Source organism: Trachinotus anak, unplaced genomic scaffold (genome assembly GCF_046630095.1).
Source record: "Trachinotus anak isolate AG129_WGS33_773 ecotype Australia unplaced genomic scaffold, CSIRO_AGI_Tana_v1 ptg000032l, whole genome shotgun sequence".
Taxonomy (NCBI): Eukaryota; Metazoa; Chordata; class Actinopteri; order Carangiformes; family Carangidae; genus Trachinotus; species Trachinotus anak.
This window is the reverse complement of record NW_027273883.1, coordinates 7,934,485-7,955,731: the sequence shown is the minus strand read 5'-3', so window position 1 is coordinate 7,955,731 and position 21,247 is coordinate 7,934,485. Positions and strand designations below refer to the sequence as shown.

The following is a 21,247-nucleotide window of genomic DNA, read 5'->3' as shown; positions in this document are numbered from 1 at the left end:
AGAAATAACTAAAATTTCTAGATTGAAATATAAGTTCCTGATGATCAACCATCTCAGTTATAGGTGAGACTGATTTTTCAATTGTTTTCAAGGTCAAGAATGAATTTTTAATCCCGTCATTTAAGCTACAATAGAGCGCAAGCCCTGAAAGTGGTCAGAAAAACGGAACTGTGAACATCTACAGTACCATTTCAACTGTTTGAACTCATCTGCTGATGAACGCGTGATACAATCAAAACCCCCGGAATAGCTACCACCACTGACCTGTGTTGTTGCGATTACCCATATTGCTAAAAAAGACAAAAATCAGCATGCCAGACAACACATTTTAATCACAGAACTTTTATTTTTTTCAAAAGGGAGAAAAATCCACATTCTTGGGTAAAGAGTTGTGAGGAGGGAGTAGAGTCGGGGTGGGAGGAAAGAAATGTGGGACAACGTGAGAAGCAGGAGCCATTAAATACAGCTGCTGGAAGGTTATACAGAATGATCATATGAGCCAATAAGCTTTTTCTACAGCACCGGCAAGAGATTTGACACAGATCTGCTTTAGTCAGGATTTTAAGAAAGAGCATATCAACAAGAAAAAGGGCAAAAAGAAGGGTGGGCTTCATACATAGTTTATCTTTCAGATTCTAACTTTTGGCCAGCAGCAATAGTTTTGAAGTAAGAAATCAACTTTTGGATTAAAAACTGGATAAACAATGGCACCCAAACAGTTTGAGATGAGGGGAAAAAAAAAAAAATAGGGGAGTAAAATGAAAATCAGGTGGAAGGAGGAAGAGCAGCCATCTTGTGGGAGGAAGCTGGGATCTAATCCATGTGAGTTCAGGAGACATCTGAAACACATGAAATTATTAATGTTGTAGTTGCCACCAGATGATCCTTTTAACACTGATTAAACAAGAAATATTTATGTTGAAGAAAATGGTTTTAGACACTTACAACTAGCAGGCCGGGCTCCGTATCTTCGCATGATCTGGTCTTGTGTAAATTTCACAAAAGATTCATATTGTTCTGGAAGAAGAAGATGGAGGTGAGGCTGTGTGCTGTAGATTCAGACACCAGATGTAGCAGAGGACTGAGAGTATGTCCACACTAAGCAGACTAATTATCAAAACTGTTTTGTAGACATACTCTCCGTAAATAGAGTTTTGCTTCAGTTGCTAAACAAAATTATGACTATTTCATGGCACTTGTTCACTCCAGCAGCCATAATTCATTCCCTGCCCATTTACAGTCTTGGCATTTAGACGGTCGTATAAACCCTGAGGAACCCATGGATGCCAGCACTGCAGAAGTTATCAGTTATGATGTGAAAAGTTTCTCATATGGGAGGGGGGATGGGGAAATATGTTTCTTATTACAATGACACTTTTACTGAGCCTAGCTGCCTCAATGCAAAACATTTGGGCTGGGTAAATTATGAGTCTTTGGTTTTACAGTTTTTTTATTTATTTTTAAATAAATAATTATAAATAATCTTGATTTTTTTACCTGCAAGTTTTGTGTTAAGGATCTGTTCATACTCCTCCCGGATCTTCTCCTCGTGATCTTTGAGCAGGCGCTCGCACAGGTAGCTCACCTGCCTCAGTGTGAACGAAGGCTGGTCCTTCCTGGAGGCACCTGTGAAACACAAAATAAGATCAGCTTTTTAAAGGCTGCAAACCAACCTCTACTGTGCAATCATAAGTCACTGAGTCCTCTCCAGAAATAGGTGCTCGGCCAGGTGCAAATTTACAGCTTCATTCTCTGTCATCCCTCAGCTCTGCAGGACCAATGGAGTCACACAGCACTTATGTTGTCCCTTTCTCTGAGTCTCATCAATGTGTCCATCACAGTACACCTGGAGCCACCTTTAGTGGTGTGATTCATTACCTGATGTTCTCTGAGGCCTGCTATGAGCTGGTTAGACTAAAACATTTGTAAATTACAAGCAAGGACTGCAGAGCAAGGATGAAGGTTTAAGAGCAGTCTCAGAGATGGAAAGAGACAGAGTTAGTAACGGTCCAGTCAGTGTGATGTATGAGGGCCTTCTGGAGAGTGAAAGGTAAGAAGCACAGGCCTGGGACTTGGATTGCATCTCACAGATCAACTACCAAATTGTGCTTAACACGTCAAACTGCTCCACTGTTAATTGAAGCACAAACGTGTTTCCAATGAGGAGCAGAAGCAAAAAAGCGAATGTGCCATGTTTGTCGGTATGAATGATCAATTATGCTGTAGTTTTTGGTTGGACTGCAACAGTGGGGCTAGTCCTATACATGCAAATGTCTGTGACTCAGTGTTGGAGTTTCACCACAGAGAATCTCGAGCGCCCCATAATCCTGCATTGTCTTTGCTTTCTCGCTCAACCAATGACATCGCCACTTTACACCACGTAATGCAGCATCACAGAAAGCCAGCAGTAGAGGAGTAGACTGAATGAGAGGGACAGCGGCGAATGAGTACGAGATAAGCAGAGAAAAGTTTGTGGTAAGGAGAACTGCATGTGAAAAAAAATACGAAATGAATCCAGAGGAAAAGCCAGGTGATAGTGGCGGAAACCAGCTACCTGAACCCACCGTGCTCATACTGAAAAAAGGTTCCCATTCAGTGGTGTGGAAGTATTTTGGATTCAGGCAAGACGATGAAAGTCTGTCTCAAGTACAGTGCAAGCAGTGTTTTGCCATAATAGCAGCACCGCAGGGTAACACCACAAATGTATATAATCACCTTAAACGTCACCACAAAGCGCAATATGACGCAGCTGTAAAGGGCAAGAAAACAACTGAAAATGCCTGTCGCCCGACAGTTCAAGGTCTTCTAAAAAGATTGCTGTTTTTGTTACCCTAATTTAATGGTCAATTGAATGTTTCTTTTCTGTTCTCAAAAGTTGATATAACGGTCCTGGATCAATCATATGTTTGGCACAATCATGTTTTGTTGTGCTTACTTGTGCAGGTAAATGAGTGCAATAAACATTTAAATTGGGGAAAAAAAAAAAAAAAAAAAAAAAAAAAAAAATTGTGCCAGAGAATCGTGATCTCAATTTTAAGCAAAAAAAAAATTGTGATTCTCATTTTTTGCAGAAGCATGCAGCCCTACCACAGAGCATTTCAAATAAAATAAAGAAGCATTCGAATCTGTACACAGAATTCAGGGTGAGGAAGTCTCAGTTGCTAACTTTACATTAACAATATGTTGTCAAAGAAATGTTACTATTGTTGTTTGTGAACTGCCTCTTCAGACCTGAGGTGGTAAGGCCTGTAAAATAAATGACCTTATCATTTGTAACTGTTGTTGGACTAACAATTGTAAATCTGGCTTACAAAGATGTATTATTTTGTTTGGTTTTGGTGGTTTTGCTGGTTGACTTGTCTGTCACTTCATGTCATAGACTTGCTAACCAGAACAAAACGAATCATTGTAGACTGTCATTAATAAACTAAATTTTATGGTACTCTGCACTCAGCAGGAAAAGAACGGGAATTCTGAATGTAATGGTGATTCCTTACACTTGCACTAATGTAGTACACATTACATCTATATCAAACCTGAAGATATGGCTTCTGGAGTTGTAACCTGCATTTAAAAAACAGTGTATGGATTTGTGGAAAAGTCTACAGTAAATTCTCCTACCTGGTGGGGAGCTAGGGGCGTTAAGGGATGAACTGGGGCTGGGGGCATCATTGGAGCTACAGGCCTCAGTCTGGTTGAAGGCCCCTTCCAGCTGCCGCCGCCTCTGGATCCGGCTGTACTCCTGACGGAGGTTCTGGAAAATCTGCTCTGTTGGGAGCAAACAGGAACAAGGTCAAAAACAAAATAGACAGAAGGTGCTCATTCACATGTTCACTAGAGGTGCTCCAATTCTGATACTAGTATCGAAATTGCCTCCTGTATTGCCTAAAATACTGGACCAGGAATTGGTGAGTACACCACTCCATGCACCAATCAGATACCATGTAATGTATTGACAAACTTAAGTTTCACATCCAGATAAAACAGCATTTTTCCCAGATATCAGTTCTTTACTGCTCTAAAACAGTAGCCTACGCAGAAAGTTACTCTGTGCAGCCACTGGCAATAACTGTTATAGAATGGTGAAGAAGAATTGATTTCTGGTAAATGGTGTAATGTGACCACAGTCTGGGTTCAGACCCAGATGCTGTCTTATCCGGACCCGGACCTATAACTTATAGAGAATAATTACATTTTGATGAAGCGTTTCCCTTTTAACTGTTGTCACTTTTCTAGCCTTTAAGGCATTGGTCACATGATGCTACTCAGCCAATCACTGCGACTTAAGTCAGTGTGTGAGATATACACACATAAAGACGAGAGACAGTCCAAGAAATGAGTGAGCACTTCAGCATATGACAGGTTGCAGCAGTAGGCTACAACAGTTTTGAATTCTTTTTCCATATGTTGTCAAGTATGAAAAGACCTAAAATGAACACTGTAAGTGGACTGCTTGATTTCTGTAAGCGAATAATTTAAACAGTATTTGTGTAGGAATGAGTCTGTCCCAAGCTTTTTGATCTATACAAGTGGTTTATGACTAATGTGATCACTATAAGCAGTTTCCATTGTAAAAAAAAAAAAAAACAACAAAAAACTAAACAAAGATCCTATGACATTCATGTTAGTGTTTTTCAAAGGGTTTAACTTGAGCCATGCTATACAACAATGACAGCAATAATATCATCCATAACATACGTACTGGGTTAGTTGTATACTGCTGATACAGCTGTTAAAAAAAAATAAACAAAAAAACAAAAAAAAAAAAACCCTAAAAAACTATCATATTGTTATCGATACACAAGTTCAGGTATCAGCATCAGTAAGGAAGAAATGGTATCGGAGCATCTCTAGTTCCAACCAGTCCAAAATGTAGTGATGTGAGGGTTGGACCCAGCGGGCTCCCACAGAATATGCATTCCAGGCTCTCTCACTTAGTTTCAATAATATGACTTGTAACATGCAAACACAAATGTTATGAACCTCTACTAATTATAATACAACCAAAATTAAATACAAAAATTTAGGGTTTCAAGGGCACAGCATGCAGTGCTCCAAGTCTTTATTTTGATCATAAAAAGCCATCTTTGATTGAGACTGTTGAAATCTATCCAGGAGTGATTGGCCCAGGATATTGCTTCATAACTGCACAATGATTCACTGAAGAAATGAAACTAAAAGTACTTTCAACAATTAGTCTTTAATATATGTTCTTTCTACTATGCCCACCACAACCACATTCATATTGTATTTCAGCATGAACCAGGACTATTAACAGGAAGACATAATCATCCACAGTGTGCTTAAGATAAAATACAGCTTTGCTCACTTCCTCCGTGTTATCTGTCACCTAAAATGGGTTCCAAAACAAAACATTCATTGACAGGAAGTAGAAGTCTGACATTAAGACACCAACTGCAGCTGTAGCAAACACACACACACACACAGCTGACTTAACACACTTTCTGATCTTATGACTATATTACTTTCACTTCTCTCCCCACGTTTTTTCATGACATTGGCATCATGCCAAGCTACAGCTGGTGAAAAGGTTGAGGTCTAAGCTGAAACTTGCATCAATTCTTTACTAGGCTGTAACAGTGGTTGAACAGATTCTTGAGGCTTTTGTGGATGTACAGATTTGTATAGTGGGATCCGTGCGATACTAGACTGCGATGGAGTTGATGTAAAACAGGACCATGCTTGTCTCGCCATGTTAAACCTGATTATGCGTGCTTCTAGCCAAACTGAAAGGTGTCAAGTAACCATATATTGTGCACATTCATTTTCCTGAAAAAAGGTCCATACTTGTAAGCACATGTACTTAAGATTATCTGCTCTTATGTTTAGGATATACAGAAACTTTAATAACCATTTTTTTCATGTCAGTGACTTTGAAACTGAAGCTGGAGCTTAACAATGTCAAAAACACAACAGCAGGTTTGGTAGATTGTTGTGCATTCAGGGATGGGATTGAGGGTGGTGTCTTTCCAAATTTGCCTTCTCTGTTTGGATTCATCTTGGTGTCCCAATTATTTCATCTACCCAAGCTGTAGGACAGAAAACAAATCAGAAACTGACCTCAATGCCCACACTTAAAAAGTACTACGACACTGGTAAGATCAAGTCATAGTATAGTGGGACAGTAAATGAGGCTCTCAGAAAATGTTTTTCCATGCAAACTGTGACAGGCCAAATTGCAGGTGATGCTACAAAGATTTCCGTTTTTTATGCACTTGGGGACATCAAAAAGGAAGAACTGAAACTGTCCCTGCTCACAAATGTATTTCCACCGTGACATTTTTAAAACCACAGCTAAATTAATGAGACAGTGGGTGCCAGTGTGGAAGGATGTCAATTTGAAAACCTACAGTGTGCTTTAGAAAGCAGTTTCTAGTATGGTAATGCATGTGCAACTGGTCAATCAATAGAAAAGTAATTGTATAAAAATAAACTATTTTGACAATTGGTCAATTGTTTAAATCATGTTGCAAGCAACATGCAACAGCAAACATTCGATGGGTTGAGGTTTTTAAATTGTGAGAATATGCTGCTTTTCTTGATTGTACATTTAATATTTTTGGGGTGGTGGGCTTGGTTGGACAAAACCAGACATTTAATAATGTCACCTAGTACTCTGTGATTGTGATCTGCATTTTTCACCTTTTTCTGACATTTATAGACCAAATAATGGTTAAGCAAGATAATATAATGGGCAAGTCAATCAATAATGAAAATTATTGTTAGTTACAGCCCTATAATTTTCAGTTAATTTATAAATAAGAGTGTAAAATCACAAATATTGAGTTAAATAAAATAATAAGGACAGGATAAAAACATAATAAGGGCACAGTAGGTGCATGTTTATAAAGCTATGATGGGCCATGACAATGTGGTCTCTGCATAGTTTAGCCACTTATATCTAGAGCATGTTTTCTCATTAGATGAGCCCTATGCTACCTTTCTATCCAGTGTCAAAACAGCTTAAACGTGGATCACAGACTGCACCACACATATCTGATTATAAAGGTTAATGTTCAAAAAAGTCCTCAAAACAGCAGGAAAACACCATGGCCTCAACCAGAGCTGATAACCAAATGTAGAAGAGGGACTTTATCTTACTCAATTCGCACGAGGGTGAAGTCGCCATACATGTTGCACCTCTATCTAGGAACTGTGCCTCTTTTATCTTGGGTGGGGAGAGAGATAGAAACCATGTTGCCACTTCAGCCTGTTCACCAGTAAGCTTGTTTGGACAGTGAAGAGAGTAGGAGCTTCTCTTATGCCATTTCAATGTACTGGAAAGCACTTCGTGCTCCTGGTTAGAAATGTGCTATACAAATGAAATAATTTCTCTTATTGTTTTAAGAAAGCAATGTTATATGTGGTCATGCATGAATTGGTGCCCTCACTGAGACCCTTCCTCTTGCTGCATGTGGCCTCTGAAAGCTTCGAGTACCAACAATACAGGACCCTAATCCGACAGGCTGTTTGTTTAGCTACCACCAGGCTTTTCACTCTCTCAATGAAGCCATGTCACTGCAGAGATCAACGACATGTCCACCCTATGAAGGGGCTCCAACTAGAGCTGTCAATGATTGGCCGCTTACTAAATTGACATTGACATTAACAACAATTTTGATTATCAATTAATTATTCAAGCAATAAAGGAAAAATGACAATATATTCACAGTTTACATCCCCTGATTTTTATAATTAATTAACTAATTGGATGTGGGGGGGCCGTGGCTCAAGTGGCAGAGTAGGCTTGCTGCTGATTTTTTTGTGCTGGCTGTTTGATTCCCGGCTTCACTGAACCCAAGTTGCATTAGAAAGTGGTGTAAAACTTGGATGGCGACCCCTAATGGGAGCCGTGGAAAGACAAATCACACACTTACAATACAGGGGCTAATTGAGAAACAAGTACTTTTTTTTTTCAAATTAGATTCCATAATACTGTAGTCCTTCAAACTGTCAGTTTTCCCCACAGATTAAGCCCATTCATATCGTTTCACATAGTAGGGGGAATTTTGTGAGGGCAGAAGGTACTGGCAGTATGTTGTTTTGTTGTTGTTTTTCTATAGAGAGGGGGTGTGGCAGATCTTACCACCTCTGTATACCGATTTCCTGGGGGAAACTGTTTGAAATGAGAAGCAGTGAACCTGTGTGATTCTTATTTTAAAAAAAAAAAAAAAGCCAGTGAGCAAGAGAGAGCATGCTGGCTCCAAAACCTACTTTGTTTGGTACCATAATGCTATATATTTCTGTAATTTAATGTTGATAAAACACTAAATAAAAAATACAGTTGCAGACTTTAGTCTCTAAATGCAGACAACAGATTAACCTTTGACAGCAGTCTTATGAATGGGTGCAATTGTTTGAATGTTTATCTCCTGTATGAAAAATGTAAAACTGCATAGGAAAGTAGTAAACTCAAGTTTCTGATTTAAGCTAGAGGAACACTTAGATGTTAATGACTGGCAGACGATTATCAGTACTCCTGGGCTCATCTGACTGACAAATGAAAACCCTCTCCTGCTGCCTGCCACTTCCAGTTTCTGCCAACTACTGGTAGCTGAACTCTGGGCGTTGCTTGGCAACAATGACCCTGCCACAACCAGGCCAAGTAATCAATCACAGAGACTTCCGGGAGCCACGGAAACACAGTGGAGAAAGCCTTGGCTAAAAAGCTTAGGCACAAGCCATCAGTGAATACGACAGGAGATTGGCCAGATAGATTGGACATGCTGGTGGAGAGAAAACAAAGCTGACTCATTTCATTTCACCCTCCACTGCTACAGGATTGTGGGGGGAGGTGGGTTTCAAATGTCCCAACTGCCAGGAAGGAGGATTTGATCTATTACGGGTCAGTTTAAGTTACCCCTCTGGAGTAAAAGATTTAAGAGTGACTGCTATTAGTTTAAAACAGCAGAAATACTAACAATCAAGAAGCTCACCGTGGAAGAACAAATTATTCCAGACACTATTGATCAACTCTGGTGGGGCTAATGTAGCATTAAGTGGTCTAAAATCTGATAGGTTGTCTTTTTCCACTTTTAACACCAATATCCACTGATGATGTATAGGGTTTTCGATCAATCAATCAATAAATCCAAATACTTTACTGATCTCCAGGAGGAAATTAGGTAAGTAAGGCAGGTTTTTATTAGCAAGCTTCCCACCTCTACTTACTACATGCTTGATAAACTACCGGTGAATTGTTCTTTGGGGGGAAATAAACCTCACATTATATTCTAAAATGATAGCAACCCTGATTTAATCCACAAAAGACCGGTTTAAAAATATAACTAAAAAGTAGTCCAGTACAAAATTCCTCAATGCTTTTGGAACATGTATCAACATATAAATTTCAGGATCTGTGGTACGGATTTGTGGTAAGGTTATGACAATATAAACAAATATATATATATATATATATATATATATATATATATATATATATATATATATATATATATATATATATATATATATATATATATATATATATATATATATATATATATATATATATATAAAAATAATACATACAAAAGGATGTCCTGGAGTAAAATAGCGTCAAATGGCACCATGAGTCACTGTCAGGTGTGACTTAGTTTAAAGTTTGTACTGTTCAGCAGGACAAATTGTAAACAACTGCCTCAATTAGAAACAAGTGGTCTGCACCAAGACCTGCGCACCTTTCAATCCAGGCTGTAAACCAAAGAGACGTCAACCAGCCGGCCTTTCAGGTAGCATCGTATCCCAGGAAAACACCAGGCTCATCTGTCATCTGGGGGAATTTTACCACAGCACAAGCCCAGACTGGCAGCATAAGAATGAGGCAGAAGTGAACAGAGTGGGTGATCCCAACTACACTATGAAATAATTACCTAAAGATACCTTGGTATTGTCATGTCCCTGTGCTTCACCTGCACACACAGTCCTGCTCACCAAAAGCAAACCGGACTAGCTGGAAAGCAAGTGTAGGTAGAGACAAGTGGGCGGGATGACAGCTGACCTTTTGCTAAATACAAAACTGCTTTCACTTGGCAAACCACAGCAGAAAGGCAGGCTCCCAGCACCAGTCCCATGAGGCGCCTCTTTCTGGGTGAAGGTGAGCATAATACCGTGTATCTGGACCTCATGTCTGCAGCAGACAAATCTACATTACTTCACCCATGCAGCTGCTGTGCTGTAATTCAGCTAGGCAGTCAGCGTCTGAAAGAAATGGAACAGACTAAAGGCCTGTTAGATTCCTAACATAAAGTCCAGTCTAGATAAGCAACAGCAGTCCAGACAACCTCAAATAAACTGATCCTAATGATTGATTTTGTGTACTAATATGCAACATAACTACACTATGAACACCTCTCTGTAGAAGAACCATAATAAGTAAGTCGTATTGCATAAATAGCATGAGCAATAAAAGGGGCAAGAAAATATGTCTTGACTTCCAGGGAACAGCAACTACATAAAACTGCCTAGCACCTTCTTGGAAACAAAACACTCCTAAATGATTGTGACACTTTGGCTAACCACAGTCATAGTTACACAGTTCACCAGAGGCAGAAATAAATGCATTTTACATGAAGCCAGTTGTGACAAAATCTACATCTGTGTGTGTATGTTAATGCTACTCTCAGTGAGTAGCCCTTTTTATACAGAGATCCCACTATATTGCTGTTACGAAGACCCCTCGTTATGCCGCCTTTGCTTGTTTACACAGAACCAAATAAAGTTGGCACAATGCCACCCCAGAGTGTGATTTTTAGATAGCATGCCAGCGTTTTGGAATCAGAGGCAAAACACAACAGCGTCTGTGTCTGTCCTGCCATGCCGGCTCTTTTTCACACAGACGTCAATCCAGCTCTTCAACCACCTCTGCTGCCAGCTTCATGCTGAAACAACAATGCCCACCCAGTCTGTCTTCATATCTTTTATACAGAATAAAAGCATAACCCCCTTTGAAACCCCTTGAACAGACTGTGTAAAAAGGGCTATGGTTGTATACCACCCCAGCATCATCTTGCACCGATATGCACCATGAAGCACAGCTTTGCTAATAGACCAAAGCCAGGAACAATTGAGATTATGCTTTGCCCTTTGTCTTAATAAATGATGCTGCAGGCACACTGTGCAAATTGGGACTGTGTTAGCTCTTATTAGTTTGTTTCAATGAAAAAAATCTTGACTGACAGCTTACATTTCACCTTCTTTTTCTGGTAACACAAGTTAGTCTACCTCCTCTACATGTAGATCTTCCATGAAAAACTACAACTGAAATCTAAACCAAGGATCACAGAATTTGGGCGGGGGGGGGTATGAAAACTGGTTATGAGGAATGCATCTCTGCATTTCTGATTTCTTCACTGTCATTGGAATTGAAATAACTTAGTGGCAAGATGGAAGACAATAAACTTCACAGCAACAGGAGTGTTAACCAGTAACTAACCCTGCTCTTTTTGATACTCTGCGTTGACAAGGGGGTTTAGCATATGTTGTAGAGCTTTCTCTGTCTTGTAATCCTCTCACATTCACTTTCTCAAATACATTTGATGACCAGCAACTGCCTCAATTACAATTCATGGTGTATGAATAAGGACTCAGTGCTGCTCACATCTGTGTGACTGGTACATACAATAAGCTACTTAATCGAAGTGGAGACATCTAGGTAATTGTCTTGCGTCTACTAAAGCTTGTGTTATTTGCGCCCCACACCGTCCAATGGTCACAGCGAGCTGCATTTTCAAGTGAATGGTAGAGAAGAGTGCAGGCATAAAGGAAATGAACAATGCCTTCTAGGCCTGGGGGGGGGGGGGGGTAGAAATGGTTATGGTGTATAATGATAACCCCCACCTCAATGCAAGAAGACAATTGTGGCACTAAAGCAAAAGGGACATTTCAGCTCCTAATTAGCAGCCTGCGATGATGTGCCTGCTGCTGTGATGCCATTTGTCTTGACAGGAAAGCCAACAGGCTAGGCTGTCACCCAGGTGTTAAACTATAGGCAGGATCTTTTGTTTAATCCAGTTTTCAAATTAACATTTAACTGAATACATCAATATATTTATTAGCCGTCATAGCCCACACCAATAGTGCAGGTTGTACAAGTAAAGCTGATTACTGTAGACATAACTATCTTCATCTTCCCCAGTGTTTGAAACAGTATTTGGTTTAACTATGCGAATAACTTTGCGTTCTTTACGTTAACATTTTCATCAACAAATCAACATTAGCTTATGGAAGCTAACTCAGCCAAATCTGCAATAATACAATGAGCTGACAAGAGGCCACCGACGAATACCTACAGAGCCACTTCTACTTTTGTGCGTTAATTGATTTATTATGATCGGTAGATTTATCTATGTGGGGGAATTTAGCGACAACGTTCGCCTTCCTGACGCTAGCTTAGCCGGGCTAACGTTTAGCCTCCAACCCCCATTCTGATTCTCTCAACAAGCTAGCTATCCATTCCACTCCACCCAAACCCCCTCCCCCATGACACCCACCCTGAAACGCAGAAAAAGACGCCAAATCTGATTTAATTTCATACCTGGGGTGAGCCTATGCTCGCCTCCTAAGGCCGGAGGGGACATCGAATGCGTTGGGCTGTCGACTGGGGGACGGAGGTTGCATCTTTGCGGGGACGGAGTGCCAGGAGTCCCCGGTAGTGGATTGCACCTTCTCCGCTTGGGAGACTGGGGACTGAGGAGGGCCTCGAACTCCATCGACCGTTTTAACGTAGCTCCACAAGCCATGGTAGCTGAACAAAACGGGGAAACAAAATAAACTGGAGGAAAAAAAAACGACCCGCAAAAACTGGGGTTTAACGGTCGTACTTTGTACGTTTAACGTTCCTCGGATGTGCTGAGTCTTTCTTCCTCTCCACAACAACGGATTTTCTTCTCTGAGTGGGGAGCCAACGACCGAGCCTGCCTTCTGAATTTTTAAAACGTCACAATGGCAGAGCCTACCATTCGAAAAACGAGGGGGGTGTTTAAACAATTACAACCTATTTTTCTTTCACTTTCCAGTGGTTTTAATTATAATTGTCATTGGGTCTTGTTTTTCTTTAACTTGATTCGTAATAAATACTTGAATTAGTTGTGCTTTGGCGGTGTCCTCTGCTGTCTTTACGCCGTTGTTTCCAGCCGCGTCACCCCGCTGTTGCCGTCGATCGCTTTCCGCTGAACTCAAATTGAAGGTTCATGAGACGTCTGGTGGCGGTGGTCAGGTAACTCAGGTAGATTACAAATTGTGATGTTAGATTTTAATCTCCCGCAGTAGAAAGCAGATTTGATAAATTTACTGTCTGCCAACAACAAACAGCCCGATGTCCCCTGCGAACTAAACAAAAAGTAAATAATTAAATGAGAGTTTAATGAGCCTAAGTTTTTGGCAATGGTTTGGATGTGCATTTTGAAAGTGGTAGGCACAGTGAGGTGCAGTTGCAGCCCACACCTTTTCTAGACTGCCTAAGTTTTATGTTCTGTTATTGTGTTGAATTGTTTTTAACCGGGTATTTGAATAGTTGCATTTCCACTCTTTTTAGAGTTTATTACTTTGTTGTCTCTGTTATTGATTGTGGAGTACTTTCCAAAATACTCATTGTTTTTCTGATATATTTTTGTCCAAAGAAGATGAAAAGACAAATTGGTCTTTTCATCGCATTCATACTTTCAGGTAGAAACTCCATTCAAAAGTCAAATTGTTCAAAAACTTTCCTTCATTTTTGGTTGTATTCAACGTTGAAATCCCATTTATGGTTTTCATGAGCATTACTGGACCTTTTCAGATTTTTATATATTAGTGTGTGTGTAGCAGAATGTGACTTACGGACACAGATACAAAGAGACACACAAAGATGGACACTCACACAAACATATACAAGCTACTTTGTACCAATATACTAACAGCCCAGAGCACCAGATGTGTCATTTATCATACTTTTATTTAGATTTAAACTGTTTTTTCTTATTTACTAGATTAGAGGACTTCATCTACAGTCAGTGTACAAACATATTCATTCTTTGTCTTGTTTTCTGTCATAATCTCAGCCTCTTTCAAAATGAATAATAATATAATTGATATTCTTCACAAACTTCTGTCAATATGCCGAGCAGTACTTTAACACTCATTCAACAGTGATTACATTGTGCTGTATTTTGATAGCTCTCATTTCCTGTGTCAATGATGGATCAATATGAAGGGGCTAAACACAAGGCAACAAAGCATTTTCACTGTTGTTTCCCTTGGTTACACATTTAAAGGTAGTCATATACATAGCACTCATTTTTGGTTGTTGTTTTTTTTAAAAGTCCCCATGTGATCAAATATTGTTTAAATTCACAATTGTGAAAGATGACAAAGTTTCCAATAACACTAAATACTACCTAACAAAATGGATTTTGTATCATTTATGTTCTGTCAGTCCTCACCCCACTGGTCTGCACTGATACCCACAGCTGCATGCAACTCTGCTATGAATTGGGATTTTAGGAGCAAGACCAAGTAAGTGACATCCTCACCAATGACCTGCCTTAATGAAAGGACTGACTGATTGCATTTTCATTTTCATTTGACCCCTAAAGAGGGTAGTGACATATAAGTGTAAATAAATGGACTCAGGGTGCCGTTTGCTTATTGTATTTGAATATTGCCACTGTAAGGCAGGTTAAATCTTTGAAAATTAAATGTCAGCAGCTTTTCAATTTTCATTATGGTCATAGAACGCCCACGTGAGTATGTGAAAACGAAAATGCAAATTGGATTACTGCATTTTCTTTTTAATTTCTACTTAAATAACGGATCCTGTTGGAAGTGAGGTCTGGCCTGAAGAGCACAGGCGCGCTGACTGGGCAACTCACACAGGTGCCTGGAGTTTTCTTTGTTCTGTGTCCTGAGCTCATTCTCTGTTTGACCTTCAGTTGAACTGCTTCCCTCCATCATTTCACCATTGTCCCTGACTGCATTAAGTGAGTTGTTTATTTCACTAAATTTTCTCAAGCCTTGTCATTTTATTGTTAAGTACTACCTCTAATCTCCTTGGTTTGTTCTCACATGATTATATATTTAAAGCCAGACTGTATTGATATATTGAGTTTGATTAAGGATGGTGTGTTGATTTATTCAAGATAATATAATAGAATTTGACCTGTATGTACGCTTTCCTTTGTAGAAATACAACCACTCAACTGTAACCACTCACAATTGACTGACTGCAAAAGATTAAATACTTTCAAATGGAACCTGCTGACTGCTTTTCCTGTTTTGCTCATATTCATTGTCATTTATTAATTACATTTTCATTTTCAAGTTTACATAATCATCTGAATAATGTCCTCTACAGGCTCAATATTTATCATTTTAATCTGTTACTTTTCTACACCAGATGCTTTGAGGATGAAACACTATATTATAATAATGGTTTGTGCATTCAAAGGAGAATCCAACCCTTTAAGGATTCACATTTCTTATTCCCGTGCCCTAGAAAAGCTTGCTCAGCCTTTGTGAACATGCAGCACTCTCCTCTAAAGTTAGAGACCAAAGGCAGAACCTTAAAATGTGTGATTTTCTATAACAATCATGAGGCCATAAAATCTTTGTGTAATTTCTTACACCAAAAGTAGTGTTTCGAATTTTAAACTTTCCATCCAATTTGGATAATACCTGTTAGGTGGTACACTACACAGCTACCGTAGATTATGGGGTTAGAGAGGTAACTCATTTCCCCCAGTTGCTCAAAGTGACTTCAGCAGCATAACTTCAGTCGCCTGACTGATTCGAGCAAGACTTTGACTTTTTTAGACTGACATTTGTAAGCAACTCTACGCCTCCATCATTTGCACTTAATGGCTCTTATTGTGGGGGATTAAATTAAATAGTGATGCAATTTGCATTCCACATTTTTATTTGTCACTCATGACATTTAACGGGTATTTTAATGGGATACATATTTGCTGATACTTGACAGTCAGTGGCCCTTGTGTTGTCTAAGGAATGGCTTGATTTGAGGATTTAGGACAGATAATATAGACTTAACTATCCTTGGGCACAGGAATAACGTGACATTTAAGCCTTTAATTTAGTCATAATGGCTTACAAATGAACTAACTATATGTATAAATGTTGTGATTATTATTTATTCATTTGAATCTCATGAAAGCTGCAGTTGGTCTTTTAACTTCACTTCCTGCTGCACTGTATGCATTTTTGCCGCATCTTATGAACTTTGAACATTTCCTTCTCTCTCACCTTAAGTTTATGGATTTTAACTTTATGGATTTTGTGTCACTTGCAGCTCCTGTTTTTTTTGCTGGTTTACTCTTTCCTGGTGGTAAAATTCATCAGAACGCTGGATCTCTCCACCCAGACTCAAGTCTTCGCCAGAGTCATATCAACAACAGCACAAAAAAAGTGAACAGAGGAACAAACAAACTCAGAAATCATTAATACCTGTAACGATTTCGGAACACCAGGGAACAGGAAACGGCGCATACAGGAAGAACCAGTGTAGAGACCAGCTACCTGCTTAATACACTGGCCACATACGGGTATTGCGCAGAAAACGCGCCATTTGTTCTTTAAATACAGAGGACAAAGAACATGGTTGCACTCAACCATCCTTGGATCTGTGTACAGGCTGCAGTAAGTAAGTAATATACTCGGATAGCCTCCTCTTCATCACGCCATCAACTGAACGGTACCAAACGTAAGTCTGCCTCAAAGGTTTTCAGTTTACTCTATCAGAGATCTTATTAATGAGTTTTAAATGGATGACTGATCAATCTTTTGTTAAGTCATTCTTTCACTTGTAGGAAAACTATCAAATCTTTCCAGGATTGCTGTTAATGGTATCTACAGTTGGAGCTGCATGTAGCCACCTCCTTTGAAACAGATGGGAGCTTCATAACTACATAACTTGCACCTGAAGGTAAGTGCAATGAATTTTAACTAAAAATTTTACTTAGTATTTTTTTGTGAAGAGATGCCCTGTATTCCCTGCAATGGAAAGTTTATTTTATTTAGTATAATTGTGTGTTTTCATAGGGATGCCAGAGTCCACATCAGGCCATTACCACATTTATGGCCCCTGACAACCAGCAAGAAATGGTAATTCTTTGGCATGACTACACCCCACAGCTGTATGGACCCAATTTCTCCTGCAGATTTATTTCACAGGTTTACAAAGGTTGATTTACAACTACAAATATTAGAATTATTTGAAACATTACTTTACAAGCTCAAAATCATTTTGATTCTAATTTGAGCCCATATGTGGTTTGGGGAGTAAGTCGCCAGCCGCCTCCCGAGGCGTCTGTCCCGATGTCTGGGCACAGGGCCCCCTGAGGTGGAGCCAGCCGCCTCCCCATGCTAATGCTAATGCTAAAGCTAGCTAATGCTAACAAACTAGGGAGCCCCAGCCCCAGTGTCTGATGTTGGCCTTCAGTGAATGGAGCAACAAGAACTGCCTCCTTCTGAACGCCTCCAAGACTAAGGAGATGGTCATTGACAAATGGTAGAAATGAATGCAGTTTTTCACTGGGCAGATGTTTCTTTGTAGAGTTTATTTATTTTCTTGGAGGGAAATATTTACAAAAGAGGGAAAAATGGGATACACATAAATGAGACCTGATTTCCAGGTTTCCATTATCCAACATGTAACTAATGGCAGCAAAGATCCACTCACAAGGCTGATACAGAGACCTGTTTTGTCACTTGAGTATTGATGACAAAATGAATAAAGCTAATGGAATCTGCTTGAAAATAAACACAAAGAGTCAAAACAGGGTATGGTCAAGTATTCTTTTTAATCAGATGATACAGTGGTTGAAATGTGTTCTGAATACTATTGACTGGCCCAAGATCAACAAGCATTTTAAGACCTATGTGATTCTCTATTTTGTAACCCCATATGCAGCTGTGAGTTTAAGTCAGTACGTGCTTTACTGCAGCTGCCAGTTGTCTCTGTTGCAAAGAGTGTTCTAGTGTCTCTGCTTGTTTTCTCTTCCTGGCACATGCCTCATTTACCTCAGCACACTGCTTGAATTCATGTGGTGAACATTGTGTGAAATCCTCCCATGCATGGGGCTTTTGTGGAGTCCTGGCATTCATGTGCAGATGGGAAAGGCGACCCACAGAGTCCTCTGTTCCTGCATTCTCAGTGACGAACACTCAAACATAAGCAAGCATATGAACAATAATAGTAGGAGTACACCTAAAAATTCAGTCAGCAGTTCATTTCACAGAACACACTGTCTCATAGGGGTGAGAGCTTCAGAGCAATGACATGAGAGGCAGAGAGGTCAAAGGTTATGGGTTAGTGGCCACTCTACATCATCTCAATTAAAAAAAAAACCCAACATACACTAAGCCTTTTGCTTGACTTCAACAAATGCCTAGAGATTTATTTCCACTGAAAATATTACTAGTTAATAGTACTTCCAGTTCTAGTTATTATCAGAAAATGCTTAACAAAACTCCTTGTGTCCTACTTGCAGTAGATAACTATATACTTAAATCATACCATGTTAATCATTCTTATTAGTTAGCTAACAGTTAAGCATAATCTAACTAATCCCCAGTGCTGTAATTGTTATGATTAAAGTAATGTGAAATGATAACAAACTAATAATCAGGGTTAATGTTTTCTCATTACACACACTGTTTTATAGTTGTTGTAATTGCATGTAAAACACAATATCTCATATTTCACACATTTTATATACTTTCAGATGTATCTGAACACATGTAACTACTCACAATGTTCAGAAGTTATTGTTTAACAGTTTTTACCACAATAGCCTTGTTTTTAAAGGCAGCTTATGTCAGCTCTAAAATTTTGATAACAATGAATCCCACTATTGGGTACCGTAGATTTGATTCTTAATCTACAGTAAAGTTGATTTGAATCACTATCTTCACCACCGGCATACTGCCACAACATTTATCCATCCGTATAGCTACTTATTTAGTTTGACTCTCCACCTCCTTCATTTTCTGATGTTCAGCTGCTGATTGTACTGACCATTTCTGAGACTGAGTTGAGTTGGTTGGTTCTGGTCCTGGGCGTCTCCTCCTCAGAGATGCCAGTAAAGGTGTTGTCTTCTGCAGATGCTAGTCCTGGGGATAATTGTTCTGAAGGCCTTTTACACCTCCCAATCTCACAAAGCCTTTGTAGGAACTGCAGCAGAGCAACTCTTAGCTCTCTGCAGCGCAGGGCATACAGCAGCGGGTTGACTGCAGAGTTAACAAGACAGAGGGTGCTGCAAAAGGCAAAGGCCCTCTGTTGGGTGCGGGTCAGGCTCACAGAGACATCAGCTAACATGAAAGAAAGTACAGGGAGCCAGCAGCCCACAAGTATGAGCAGGATTAGGCCAAAGGTACGAGCCAGCCGGATATCCATCCTCATGCGGGCTTGGCCTGTCCCTGCTGCTCCCTGGAGGCTGGTCATGGAGGTTTCATGACGGTGGGCCTTCCAAAGGATGAGAGTGTAAGCCCCCAAAATAAGAGCCAGAAGCACCAGGATGAAGCTAGTCCAGCAGGTCAGATAGCTCTGGTTGATGTAGGGAAACAGGCGTGAGCAGGGTGGAGTAAAGTCTGTAGGACACCTCCAGCCCATGAGCGGCAAGAAGGAGATGAAGAAGGTGGTGCTCCAGAGAGTGAGAAGGCTCAGCAGGGCTCGTCGCCGTGTCAGCAGCACTTTGTAGCTGGGGGCCTGGTAGATGCAAAGGTAGCGGTCCAGAGCAGTCAGCAGTAAGCTTCCTACTGAACTAGTGAAGGCCAGGGTGACACCACCTAACTTGAACAGGTAGGCCGTGGGGCCATCTCTGCGATGAAAGAGGTGGAAGTCCAGGAAGCTGGTGGTGAAGAAGCAGCTGGCGAAGACATCAGCCAGTGCAAGGCTGGCAATGAACAGATAGGAGGGCCGCCGCCGTAGACTGGCTGTGGCAGCGATCACACTCAGCACAAGAGCATTTTCGAGCAGTGTGATAGGACCAGCCAGGAAACAGATGGAGCTGATGGCTCTCTTCTCTGCTTCAATCAGGACCATGTAGCATTCCAGATCCCTACAAGGCATGTCACCTTTGAGGAAAAACACAAATGTTTGTCAGGACAGATCTCAGAACTGAAATCAAAGCTGCTATCTTTATTGCATTTGATAAAAAATAGAAAGAATGTAACATATTAACTGATGGCTTCATACCTGATGAGACATTCTCTCCAACTTCTGTGGGTGCTACAGAAGTAGGAACCTGCCCTTCTGCCATTTCAGTTATTTCCTCCTGGGCTAGTGCTAGATAGTGATGAGGAAATAAAGTAAATTATTTAAATCTGTTGTTCTTTTTACAATTGTAACAATAATGAAAGCATCTGAAACAAAGCTAATGAAAGAATTCATCAGGATTTCTACAAAGAAATATTAACAGAAAAATTTTAATTTTCCACATAATTTTTGTTTACTACCATAACTGCTATCATTGAAATTATTTATTGGAACATTGCTTTCAAATATCATGATCTGATTGATAACAAACCTTCACCTTCTTGTGGTTTTTACATCAAGTGGAAAAAGACAAGAAACGTCCTGTTGAGAAAAAAGAAATGTGGATGCTGTGGTTGTGTAGAAAATGTGATTACTTTTTGCTCTTTGTAAATATTGAACTTGGTGCTTAAAAGGAACATTAGCATTTGTGAGTCAAGACAGAAAGTCATTTAGAGGTCAGGGCAAACAGACAATGATCATTACAGTATCAGCTGATGATTATATTGTAGAGATAATGCCTGGTAAGCCATGACGCTCTCCTCAAGGAACAAGATAGAATTTTATTCATAAATCCAAAGAACTTCATCTCTTTCCTTATGCATGTAGGCTTCTATGTAGAAAAAAAACATAACACAACCAGTTATATCATAGTATTTTCAGTGTGATTCCCAAAAATCCTAGGATGTTATCACTTTCAGGTGCATACAAAACATCAGCTGCAGCTTTTGCTTTATACTATAACATGGCAGCTTTTTAAAAAAAATGCTTTTATGTATTAAGAAATAGTCAGTTGATTGTACCTGGGGTCAGAGCCAGTGCTGCACCCAATTGAAACCAACCTCTTGATAATCAGCCACTTTCAAATCTATATATAAACTCTGTGGTTTACACCTTTAAATTATTTGTCTCTGTACTACTTGCTTATTGGTTTTGAATGCCATTCTAATGTCTTTCTCTTGTCTATATAAAGCATTTTGA

The 21,247-nt window shown here is 39.8% G+C and overlaps 2 protein-coding genes and 1 long non-coding RNA gene across 5 annotated transcripts; 1 reads left to right on the top strand and 2 right to left on the bottom strand.

Annotated features, from left to right (window-relative positions):
- Positions 1-326: 326 nt before the first annotated feature.
- On the bottom strand, positions 327-12,916 carry akirin1 (akirin 1). Its single transcript, XM_071469712.1, has 5 exons — positions 12,557-12,916; positions 3,622-3,768; positions 1,498-1,626; positions 946-1,017; positions 327-839 (listed from the first exon to the last, which is right to left on the bottom strand). Exons 1-5 carry the CDS (start codon positions 12,759-12,761, stop codon positions 829-831), a joined length of 564 nt encoding a protein of 187 aa, XP_071325813.1. The 5' UTR covers positions 12,762-12,916; the 3' UTR covers positions 327-828.
- Positions 12,917-13,088: 172 nt separating this feature from the next.
- Positions 13,089-17,645, top strand: LOC139613246 (uncharacterized). Of its 3 annotated transcripts, XR_011686709.1 has the most exons (5): positions 13,089-13,361; positions 14,435-14,514; positions 14,931-14,978; positions 15,182-16,936; positions 17,053-17,645. It is a non-coding gene; the product is annotated as an uncharacterized lncRNA (long non-coding RNA). The 3 variants fall into 3 exon arrangements; XR_011686710.1 differs by having other exon boundaries at positions 13,089-14,978; positions 15,182-16,714; positions 16,843-16,936; XR_011686708.1 differs by having other exon boundaries at positions 13,089-14,978.
- A 151-nt stretch (positions 17,646-17,796) lies between these two features.
- cnr2 (cannabinoid receptor 2) lies at positions 17,797-20,865 on the bottom strand. The gene is given in 4 exon segments (XM_071469711.1): positions 17,797-19,022; positions 19,025-20,088; positions 20,210-20,299; positions 20,541-20,865. Coding segments are annotated over 3 exon segments (1,155 nt in total). The 5' UTR covers positions 20,274-20,299; positions 20,541-20,865; the 3' UTR covers positions 17,797-18,995.
- Positions 20,866-21,247: the final 382 nt, after the last annotated feature.